This window comes from Arachis hypogaea, chromosome 19, assembly GCF_003086295.3.
Source record: "Arachis hypogaea cultivar Tifrunner chromosome 19, arahy.Tifrunner.gnm2.J5K5, whole genome shotgun sequence".
NCBI classification, from domain to species: Eukaryota; Viridiplantae; Streptophyta; class Magnoliopsida; order Fabales; family Fabaceae; genus Arachis; species Arachis hypogaea.
In genome coordinates, this window is record NC_092054.1 from 147738078 (window position 1) to 147749930 (window position 11853).

The 11853-nt window shown below is 32.2% G+C and overlaps 2 protein-coding genes across 2 annotated transcripts; one reads left to right on the top strand and one right to left on the bottom strand.

Moving 5' to 3' along the window:
- Positions 1-536: 536 nt before the first annotated feature.
- On the top strand, positions 537-3590 carry LOC112775501 (rhomboid-like protein 19). Its single transcript, XM_025819140.3, has 8 exons — positions 537-791; positions 913-1043; positions 1666-1726; positions 1847-2013; positions 2410-2515; positions 2609-2811; positions 2915-3052; positions 3401-3590. The coding sequence occupies exons 1-8, from the start codon at positions 753-755 to the stop codon at positions 3486-3488; spliced, it is 933 nt and encodes a 310-aa protein (XP_025674925.1). The 5' UTR covers positions 537-752; the 3' UTR covers positions 3489-3590.
- A 957-nt stretch (positions 3591-4547) lies between these two features.
- LOC112775502 (uncharacterized) lies at positions 4548-7226 on the bottom strand (the record flags this gene model as incomplete). The annotated part of the gene is given in 6 exon segments (XM_025819141.3): positions 4548-4871; positions 5014-5073; positions 5154-5217; positions 5424-5654; positions 6584-6611; positions 6955-7226. Coding segments are annotated over 6 exon segments (585 nt in total). The 3' UTR covers positions 4548-4815.
- Between the last annotated feature and the right edge of the window lie 4627 nt (positions 7227-11853).

Consider the following 11853-nt stretch of genomic DNA (forward strand, 5'->3'; position numbering starts at 1 on the left):
TATCGAAGAAGAATTAGAATTGATTGTGATCAATCTCCTTTACTCGAAACCCTACTGGTCTCCCCCAAATTGCTTTAAACGCTCCATTAATGATTCTGATTGAAAATGATTTATCAACAAAAAATATTTTAACCAAACTATTAATGCAGTTGTGAATAGCCCATGTATATTCTTCTTTGACAATTGTATTACATCATTTCTCTTTTCATTACTGAAAGAAACAGAACAAATCAAATTTCTTCCACTTTCTGCCATGATTCAGGAAGGTAATGACAAGAGAAAAGGATAGAGAAGAACTTGCGTTGTATGATAATTCTGAGTTAAAAGTGAAATTATGGTATGTGTAAAAATTATTAACTTTGATCACACAAAATTCTGTTAAATTAAAAACTCTAACAGAAGATATTGACCCTTGATGATATTTTTTTAAATATTAATTTCATATAAAGATAATTACATATAAATATCTACTAAAAATAAAATATTAATGTAATGTGTTGATTAATATTAATAAAAGTATTAATCATGACCTTTCTATTCTAGAAAGTTTGACTAACTCAATTCAAGTAGTCCAAATTTTATTAATTTCATAAATGGAATGAATTAAGGAGTAAGGAAGAAGAGAGTGTAGCATAAACACCATTCCCACACCTTGCAACTTACCTTTTCTTCTCTCTCAAATCTGAATCTCGTCGTCTTCTTCTTCTTCTTCTTCTGAATCTCTTCATCACATTCACTCTCATTCGTTCTTCATGAGCACTACTCAACCGCTTCCACTTTCAGTTTCAGGGGTATATTCCCTCTCTCTCTATCTGAGATCAGAATCAAAATCAGATCTTGCTTTCAATTTTCGTTCTTTTTTATTCTTTCTCACACTCACCAATTTGAATTCCAATTGCAATCGGTTTTTAGGGCGCAAGCCCGTTCTCGATGTCAGGGTTCACGCGTCTCTGCAAAGGCCTCGTTGTGGTGCTCGTTGCTGCTCACATTGTCGTTACCGTCTTCCCCTCTGCCGTTACCTACGTCGCTCTCATTCCTGCAAGGTCTCTCATTCATTGATCCAAACAAACATAAATGCTCTCGTGTATATGCATCGAAGTCTCAGTCTTTCTAGTCAAGTCACACTGTTTCTGAGCCATAGTTTATTTTTACTTAGTTCATTGTTTCTGACCGCAATCTGTTTGGTAAAATGTCAATGTGTTATTATTACAATTGTAAAGTGCTTTTTACTTGATATGCTTACTGTTTCCTGTTTATCGATCCCAACTCAAATTTTGGATAGTATTGTGGAAGCATCATCAACTAAGTTTTCTTGTTGAGTGTTGCGTTTTTTTGTGGATAATTGCTTGTTTTTGTGACCCTAAAATCATTCGGCAAATTTGCATCTTCAACTATTGGTGTTTGTGTCTTGTGTTGGACATCTGCATTTGATTTGAGAGGTACCTTTCCTCGCATTTGTCATGATGAAGTTCTCTTCATAGAAGTAGTAAATAGATAGACTTCAATCTACTGCAGGCGTGCTTAGTGTAGAGTTATTGTCCTTTCAATGCTTGCAAGGATTCAAACCATGAAAAATACGAAATTCACACCTTATTGAAATTCACACCACTGATAATTAGAGTTTTTTTATTTGGAAGTTACTTACCTGTTGGTTTCATTTTGCAGGACAATCCCATTTGGCTGGAACCTTATTACAGCTGGTTACATTGAACAATCTATATATGGGGTATGGGCTTACTGTTCCTTCAAATTAAGTTTCTATATTTTCTTCATTGTATATCCTGAATCTGTTTATTGCATTAAGGAAAATCTCACAATTAACATTCAATTTCATATTATTTTATAGGTAGTGGTCAACACCCTTGGTCTTCTGTTCATTGGGAAGCTGCTCGAACCAGTTTGGGGTCCTAGGGAATTCATAAAGTTTATCTTTATAGTTAACGTTCTGACTTCTGTGTGTATTTTCATCACTGCTATTTCTTTATACTACATTAAGACGCAGGAGACTTACCTGTAAGTATTTAAAATCCATTATCATCGTACTATCTGGGATGATATTTTCTGTTAGTTGCTCATACTATTATCGAACTTATTTTGTTCTTGTAAGATTTTCCACTTCTCCACACTTACACTGCATTTAGACTCTCGATTTTTTTGTTAGAAGCTAAATAGACTGTTTGAAGCTTGATTACGTAGTCTCTTTTAGGTTCAACATTTAGAAGACCATCCTTCCAGCAGTATTCATTAAGCAGAAAATTGAAATTGTGAAATAAGATTATTTTTGTAGGTCCTTCAGGTCTTGAAGTTTCTTTATATAAATATGCTGTCTGCTGCATTATGTAAGACATTCTGTGTACTATTTGCTCCTTGATCCATTTCTGTAGATCTAATACCCTTGCAATGTTCTAGTTATATGCCACTTTCTGGATTTCATGGGGTAATATCCGGTTTGTTGGTCGGCATCAAGCAAATCATACCAGATCAAGAACTTCCAGCCCTTAAGATAAAAATGAAGGTTTGTTATTCTAAACCTGTTCCTTTGGTTATAATGCATTGCTTTCCAGCAACATCAGTTTTATGTAAATGCCCCACTTCCATTTCTATTCAGTGGTTGCCGTCTATCAATGTATTGTGTTCTATTGCTACGAGCTTCTTCACGCTGGAGGCAATGTCATATCTTCCAGCTATAATATTTGGCACATACATGAGCTGGATTTACCTTAGATACTGGCAGAGGAAATCAGAAACAAAGTATAGGGGTGACCCAAGCGAGGATTTTGCATTCTCTACATTTTTCCCCGAGATTTTAAGGTAAATTAGAGTTATATTTTGACCATCATATATGATAAATTATAAGTTCCTTAGTCTTAGTCTCAGCAACCTCTGATCATCTATATCTTTTGCTTCCTTGTAGGCCAGTTATAGACCCTATTGCATCAATATTTCATCGAATGCTATGTGGAAGATCCAGTGCATCTAATGATGCTCAAGGCTACTCCCTAGGAGCTGAACCTTTGCCGGGTTCTGACTCCATTGAGGCAACTAGGAGACGGTAATCTCACAATGCTTTGATTTAGTTCAAATTTTCTTAGTTGTGTATAAGAAAAAAGGACAAACAAATGCACAAGATTCTCACTTAGTGAATTTCTGAGGAGGGTAGATGTACACAGCTTTACCCTTGTAAGCACAGATGCTTACAGGATCTGCCTTTAAATTCTGGCTGTAATGTATTGCTTGCTAGTAAAATTATTCAAGCTAGAAGAGAAGAGAAAAAGCTGTGAGAAGCACTGTTTATTTGTTTTAGACTTTTAGTCAATTTCAGAAGTTAATTGCAGTCATTAGTGTAGTAACTAAACTAGGTGAAAAATCTCATAACTGCGAGTGTTGTTGTTTCTTGTAGGGAAAGAGGCGCAAGAGCACTGGAAGAAAGGTTGGCTGCTGCAAAGAGTGCAGGAGAGTTGCCAACAGATGCTGCACAAAATGTATGAATTGTTAGCTATTTTTGTAAATTCTGAATAGTTCGGCGAAATGAAGCTATCGAAATTGTTAATGTTCCAGAGCTGTTAAAGTAATGAAAAACATTTTTGTGATTTCGTCCGTGTCCTTGAGCAAGATTCTTAATGTGCATTTTTGGCTTGGACTGATATTTTCATGAAACTTTAAAGTTTCTCTTTGTTGTGCATTTTCCAAATTAAATATGTAAAAAAGTGGTGTATTTATTTCCTCACATAAAGAATTCAAAAGTAACTTGATTATTCAACTGCTTGAAAGGTTTGAATCTCGTTAGTTATCAATCCAATGTTTTATTGTTTTGAAGAATGGTTGTTCGGAAACTATGAAATATAAAATGTGGCGCCAAAGTTGTATACTTTATCCCAAGCAAGAGTTGCTACATATCCACAATTTGAGATATATTCATAGTATGAAATATTAGTAACTTGATTTTAACTTTGCAAATTAGTTATTAGTGAAATATAAGTCACAAAATTGGCGGAGACCCCCAACAAATATTAAAGAGAATTATGTTAGAGCCTTAAAGGCAAGAATTTATTGGCAAAGCTTTTCCTTTTTAAAGTTTGTCTATTGAAAGATTAAAAGAAACAATATAAAGAGTTATCTTTGTCATAATTGATTAATAAGAATTTAAGACCTATATGAAAACTTACTAATCAATATATATTAAAGGTTTAATTACTCTGTTGGTCTTTATAATTTTATTGAATTATCAATTAAATTTCTATATTTTTTTTTTCTTTTCAATTGGGTCTCTATACCATATTAGATTTTGTAATTAAATCTCTGCCGTTAAAAAAATATTAAAATTCACAAAATATTCTGTTAAGCAAAATAAATATGCCTAATACTTGAATAAATATTCTATTTTGTATTAATTCTAATGTTTTTGTGACGGCAGAAACTTAATTATAAAATCTAATATGGTACAAGGACTCAATTGAAAAGAAAAAAGTATAAAAACTGAATTAAAAACTCGATAAAACTATAAAGACCAGCAGAGTAATTAAACCGATATTCAAACATGAGGTTAATTGTTCTACGACCACCCAAAAAAGAGAATATTACATTTAAGAAAATATAATTCCAAGGTGCCATTGTATGTATCATTCCACTTTGGTCATTAAATTTTTACATCTATTATACAGAAAATCATCAAATCACAAAATCATCAAATCACATTCATAGGACACCCGAACTTCCATAGTTTCAGGATACAATATCAAAGCAAATTGAAAAAATAAAATGCCAAATTTATCGGCTTCATAGTTTTTCTTCAAGCTATGAATCTGTATGTATCAGTCATCTTTCAAGTGCTTCTCCAGCAAAATATTGTTTGTGAATCATTCTCCTGCAATCTGCATAAAACATATCCAATTGGCCCCAATTACAAATGCATTCAACAAAACTCAACATATACTCTAATAAAGCATAACTTAGGAGCAACAATAATAACAAACAATTAAAAGTTTAATGTTGGGAGTTTAAATTGTGTTCAACCTTCCTTATCATTCCAAAGTGCTGCAGCATAGTTGTTTAGAGGACTCTCCAGGTTAGGTTCTGTCATTCAAAAGTTAACTGCTCAGCCAAGCAACAAATTTCAATGTGAATGCAAAACTTGAATAGGGAGAATAACAGACCTTCCAACAGACTTTGAATTGATAGAAGAATAGTTCTGCAATCATAAGCTGAAGACCACTTGTCCTACAGAAGAGAAAAAATATAACATTCATTAGCTGAGAGATTGAGATTGGTTCGAAACATTAAACGATCTTTGTATGGAGATGCAACAAAAGCTGACATTTTTTTTCCTCTTTATATATATGCAGCATGTATCCAGGCATCCATAATAAAAAAATGGTAGATCCAAATCCTTGGAGCCAAATCTGGATCTTCAAGTTAATGAATACCTGAAGGATATCAAGACAAATGTTGCCAAAGTGGTCAACATTTGGATGAAAGCACATCGACTCGAACTTCACTTGAGGCGGCTTAAAAGGATATTCCAGGGGAAAACGTAGGGAGAGTTTATAAGATAAACCCTCGTATAGAGTTCCTTTTCCACCTTCAATTGTGCCAATCCATGTAAAAATGCTCTCACCATCAGGAAAAGCAGATACTCCGAGATCACCTCCACTCATCTGCAAGTAAAAATAACCATCAACATTATAGTGCTTGTGAGACGATGATAACAAATTAAGTGAGTATAAGACGATGGCAAGCATAACAGGTTGGTTTCTTAAAAAGATCCAAGGATATCCAGCAGCATATTTTACACAATTTCCCACCCTATTATAGATGCTGATTTAAAAAGCTAAACACAATTTCAAACAATCAATTACATCTATAGCACTATGCCACTATCAATATTCAATAGCATTAAGATTGAATTACAGAAGTTAGCTATTGTTTCCACGGGAATATGTATAGGCTTTTGAAGCATATTCTAAGAAACTGAGAATAGCTGACAACAGCATATTTTACATTACTTCCCACCTTAGTAGGTTGATTTATAAAAGGAAAAATAATACACAGAATTTTAACAAGTCAGAATATAGCACTAAAACCTGATTATTTTTTTCATTGTATGGATCAACACTTATTGAATGAAAACAGGATGTGGATAAATAGAATGAACACCAAAAATCATGAATATGTAAATACCTGAAAGTCACTATACTTTTTTTGTTCTTAAAGTTTTCAAAAAAGGGAAAGGGTACTGATATAGGAAGCTAACAATCACCCCCCCCCCCCTTTTTTTTTTCCTTTTTTTTTTGTTTTGCTGCAACTGTCACATGTTTTACTCAACAATGGCATGTATCACCCTAAGTCCTAATATATTTCACAACCAAATTAAGCATTCTTGTAGCCCTATACTGCACCTGCAGTCACATGCACCATAAGTTTATACTAGCAACTGGAGAATCAACACAAATTGCATATGGATCAATTCTATAACCGATTCCTTCTTCTGATTAATATTTAAAGTGGGAAAAGAAAGAAAGAAAGAAAGAAAGAAAGAAAGAAAAGACCAATCCCCAATAAATAAATCAAGCAAAATGAGATATACCATGAGAGCCATTAATTCCTTCTGGAGTCTGCAAAAATCAAAACAAACAAAAACCATTAAAATTCAAAAACAATACATATGAAAAACACTAAATATAGAAACTATATATATTAAGTACGAGTATAATATTCATGCGTCAATTTCATACGTGAATAGTTAAAACTCCAAACAAAATTTAAATCCGAATCCACTTTCCATAAAGAAGACATTCAAAAGCACCACCAAATTACAGTTTCTTTTCTTTTCCTTTTTCCAATTTGATTAGGAAAAAGTACAAATCTTCAAAGATTTCTCGTCTTTTCCAGAGAATCAAACAGTAATAAGACTTAAGAAAGAGAGGACAAAGAACTCATCAACTGATTCTAATAAACCTTTGCGACACGGAGGTGGTATCAACGGGTTGAGGAGAACCGAGAGGCTTCTTTGACGGTGGCACGGCGGAACTCGGACGATGGCGATTCGGCGGCGGCGAAGCGGCGGACGGGTTCTCGGCGGCGGAGTTGGACCGCACCTCCATGGATTCTGGCGGCGGCGATGACGGAGTCCGAATAGGAGTGGGGAAAAGATTAACGGCTGAGATTTAATCAACGGAGGCAGAACAAAAAGAAAAAAAAAAAGAAAAAGAGAGAAAATTTTTCTTTTTTCTCTTCTGAATGAAACAATAATTTGGTTTGTGGTTGTTGGTTACAGCTTACAACTGCTAGTGTTCCACTGTGTTTAAACCTAATTTATATGTAACTACCCTAATTTAATTTGGATTACTATTTCTTAATTTCTTTGTTGCATTAAATAATGATTAATATTCTGAAATGATTGAAAGGAATCCAACTAGAGAAGTGATAAACTGATAATCATGCAATGATCCAAAAGCATACACGTAAAAAGGAAGGGATAATGGAGTTATAAAATGCTTTCATTATTATAAAGTTTTACAATTATATTTAATTATAGTGTATTTTTTGTTTCTTATTAGGTTGAGACTACTCCTGTGTATCTCTTTTATTCTATATAAGTGTCGTTAAACATCATGATCGAAACTTTTTATTACTCATCAAAAAATAAAAAAATCAAGTTCATCTAATAATATAAACTTTCATTATTGTGTTCAAATTTTTATACACGGACGTGGAAGATAACTCACATTAATGACTTAAATTTAAAGTGGCCTTTGAACTTGCAATCAAATTTCATAGTTGTTCTTAAATTTGTAATGATTTTAATATTATTTTTGAATTTAACAAAAGTAATTCACAATCGTCCTTAAAACATTTTTTAAGAATATTCTTTAACGGTATGATGACGTGAATAAAGAGATGCCACAATAAACAGGTAATAGCTATATATAATGTGGTTATTATCATTATTTAATTCAATTTAGTCTCTGAGATGGTTAATAGTTGTGTCCACCATTAGAAGTCATTCTCTTTCTTTTTCACTGTTCTCCTTCTTCTTTTCTGTCATATCTCCTTCAACCAAAGCAGCATAATCAAATAGGATGAACTCAAATGACACCCATGCAAATCCAATTTAACATCCGATGAATTCCACATCATTACCTCCTCCAAAATCACACAAGAATTCAGTAACTCCTTAAGTCCAGAAACCATTTTTCCTGTCGATTACCTCCTGAATGAGTTGCCATTGTCGATTGAGGAGTTGAATGAGATGCCTGAGCTTCTCATCTTCTTAAGCTAGGAAACCATTTTCATGTGCTTACCATGAGTGCTAAAAGTTGAAAGAACCATATTGGCGCAATCAGTGTCAATCTCAAAGCCATCTCTCTTCATTTGATCTGCAACTCTCTGCAATCATGGAACAACTCCAACCTCCCATAACTATACATAACGGATTTCAACTCAAAAGTTGAAAGGTCAATCCCTCCACCATTGCCTCTCAAATCCTCAACCAAATCCTCGGCTTCACGAGACTTATCTATTGCACACAAAGACCAAGTAATTTATAGTAGAAAAGAGCAAGCTCTCTATTTCGAGATTCGAGCTTGGAAGTGGCCTCAAAGACCAGAATTTCAACTTCCTTAGAACGACCCAATTAATTAAAAAGCACTGCAAGATCAGAAATAATGGCAGAATTTCAAGTGAACCAGGGAGTTTGGGCGATACATGAATAAAACTGCGAAATTTAGGGGAATTAGAAAATGAAAAAAGAAGAAAAGAGTTTAGAGTTTACGGCACTTACAGAGAGAGCGAGAGAAGAGAGGTGAGATAAGGAGGAGGAAGGAGATAGAAGATGAGAAAACTCTAATAAATATAGATACAAATTATGTATGTAAATTCTGAAAAAATTGGGTACAAATTGTATTGATTCATGTGTACAAAACTCTAATAAATATAGATATAAATTATATATTTGTTGTGTGTAAAATATTTATAAATATAGATACAAATTATTGCTGGTTAAATATTAATAAAAAATAAAAACATTTACTGGTCATATAACATTACTCTTAATTAATTTAATCTCTAAATAATTAATAAAAAAATCCCACGAATATATAACTCACACATCATATTATCATTTTTTTCCAACATTAATTCTTCAACTCTTTCAACCTCCAAGTTCTGAAATGTTGAGAGTGCTATTCCCTCTATTCATAGTAGTTCTGGATATTATCTATAATTTTTTTTTAAGGGTTAAGCTAGTATCACAAATTAATTCACTCCAAGAGTCCAATTCATGGAGTTTTATTATTTTGTTCAAATATGCCAACAGAAAGAGACGTGCTTCCCACGTTTATGTTATCCCCTTTACTTGATTAAAATCCATGTATTCTTATTATTATTAGAAATAAAGAAGAGCAATTCCAAGATAAATAATTCCTATGGCATCATCTAGTAATAAAGTTTAGGATTTAGAATCTGGTCCCCTCTCTTCTTTGGACAAAACTTAGCAATCAAACCCTTCAAACCTTCATTAAATATCCACCCAAACTCTGTTGCTTTGGGCCTGTCCAATCTTGGAGATTTTCACATGAAAAAATAATAAATGAAAAGAAAAAATTATTGAAAAAAAAAAAAACACTTATTTTCTATTCTTTTCGACTCGACCATCAAGAAACAGAAGAACAACACACAAGAGCATTCGACATTGTCATCAAGTTCTGAAATAACATAGGGGAAATGAAATGATAGTTCTCAAAAAATAAATTATTAATAAGTTATTATATATTTGTATATAAATATATATAATATTTTATATGTCTTAATATATATTTTATATATAAATAAATATTTTTTAGTATACATATAATACAATTAATACACTAATATTAAAAAAATATATACAAGCTTCACAATCTCAAAAAGATATAAATTGTCTATTAACAAAAATATTTGAAGACATAATTTCACTACAATATTTTTTATTATCATAGTTTTTTTGGTTACGGTAAAAAATTATGATTATAGATCGATTCTCTATAGTCACGATTATTTGTTATGACTTAAAAAAATTTTTGGTTACCGTGATAAAAAAAGTACTCATGGTCATAATTTTTTTTAAAAAATGTGTTCTAAAATGATCTATAGTCATGATTTGGGGGTAACCTAAAGGAATTTACAGTCACAGTTTTAAAGAGTGGGCTAAAATAGTTTATGATCACGATTTTTCAAACAATAGTGACCTAAAAGAATCTATAGTCACGGATTTTAGAGATGACCTAAAGGAGTTTATGGTCACGATTTTGAGAAGTGACTTAAAAGAATCTATTATCACGATTTTTTAAAAAAAGGGTGACCTAAAAGGGGTCTACGGTCACAGTTTTAGAGGATGACCTAAAAGGTCTATGGTCACGATTTTACAAAAAAGTGACCTAAAAGGAGTCTATGGTCACGGTTTTGGAGAGTGACCTAAAAGTATCTATGGTCACAGTTTTGCAGAGTGACCTAAAAAGGTGTATGGTCATGGTTTTACAAAAAGATGACCTAAAAAAGAGTCTATAGTCACAGTTTTGGGGGTGACCTAAAGAGACCTATGGTCACAATTTTGAAGAGTGACTTAAAAGGGGTCTATAGTCACAGTTTTTGTGGATGACCTAAAGAAGTTTATAGTCACAGTTTTAAAGAGCGACCTAAAAGAGTCTATTATTGTCACGATTTATAAAAAGATGACTTAAAAGGGGTCTATGATAATGATTTAGGAGGGTGGCCTAAAGGGATCTATAGTCACGGTTATGAAGTGTGACTTAAAGGGTCTATGTAAAAGCGTGACCCAGAGAAATCTATGGTTGCGATTTTAAAGAGTGATCTAAAAGGTCCATGATTACGATTTTATAAAAATGTGATCTAAAAGGATTTATGACCACAATTTTATTTTGTGACCTAAATGGATTTATTTGATATTAATTTGTAATTTGATAAATAAAAATTTTATGTAATTTTAAAATAATTTTATTAGATTAATTTAGTCATAAATTATTTTAATAAATAAATAAATTTAAATTTATTTATTTTAAATAAATAAATTGTTTTAATCTAACAAATTAATTAAAAAAATGTATAAGAAAATAATAGCAAATGATAAAAAAAATAAACAGAAATCCCCAATTTTCCCTTCCTTCTATTCGACCCTCTTCTCATTTGTTCCTCTTTCCATCGTCGCATGAAGGTTTGCATTGAGCTCATCTCTCTCTCTCTCTCTCTCTCTCTCTCTCTCTCTCTCTCTCTCTCTCTCTCTCTCTCTCTCTCTCTCTCTCTCTCTCTCTCTCTCTCTCTCTCTCTCTCTCTCTCTCTCTCTCTCTCTCTCTCTCTCTGAATTTCTTTGTTGTTGTAAAATTGTTGTGAACATATTTGTCTATTTTATGTAAAAAAAAGTAAGATGCAATCTTTCAAAAAGAGATCAATAATAAAAATGATGGTAAAAAATAAGATGCAATGAAGAAGATAAACATAAAGATGATTATCAAGTAAGATGACAAGAGTTGAAGATGACGTCAAAACAAGATGCCAACAAAGAAGATAAACTAAAGTGAAAGCAAAGTATCAAAAATATCAAAGTCAATGAAAAGACGATCAAGAAAAGATGCTAATAAAGATGAAAGCCAATGAAAATGAGGATCAAAGAAGAAGCAGATAGGAAATTATGATTTAGAAATATCTAACATATAATGCAAATTTTATTATTTAGATGATTTGAATTTATGTATTTTTTAGACTTATTTTGTGATTTTTATAATTATTGGATATGATTATGTTTTAAAAAATAAATTTATTTTGAATGTCTACACTTGATTGTAGTACGAAAAATAGTACTAA

Excerpts from the sequence above, each read along its gene's own strand:
- LOC112775501 (XM_025819140.3), top strand. The coding sequence starts at position 753 with ATGAGCACTACTCAACCGCTTCCACTTTCAGTTTCAGGG. Across the intron at positions 1,044-1,665 it reads GTCGCTCTCATTCCTGCAAG|GACAATCCCATTTGGCTGGA; the intron begins GTCTCTCATTCA and ends TTCATTTTGCAG. Across the intron at positions 2,516-2,608 it reads CCCTTAAGATAAAAATGAAG|TGGTTGCCGTCTATCAATGT; the intron begins GTTTGTTATTCT and ends ATTTCTATTCAG.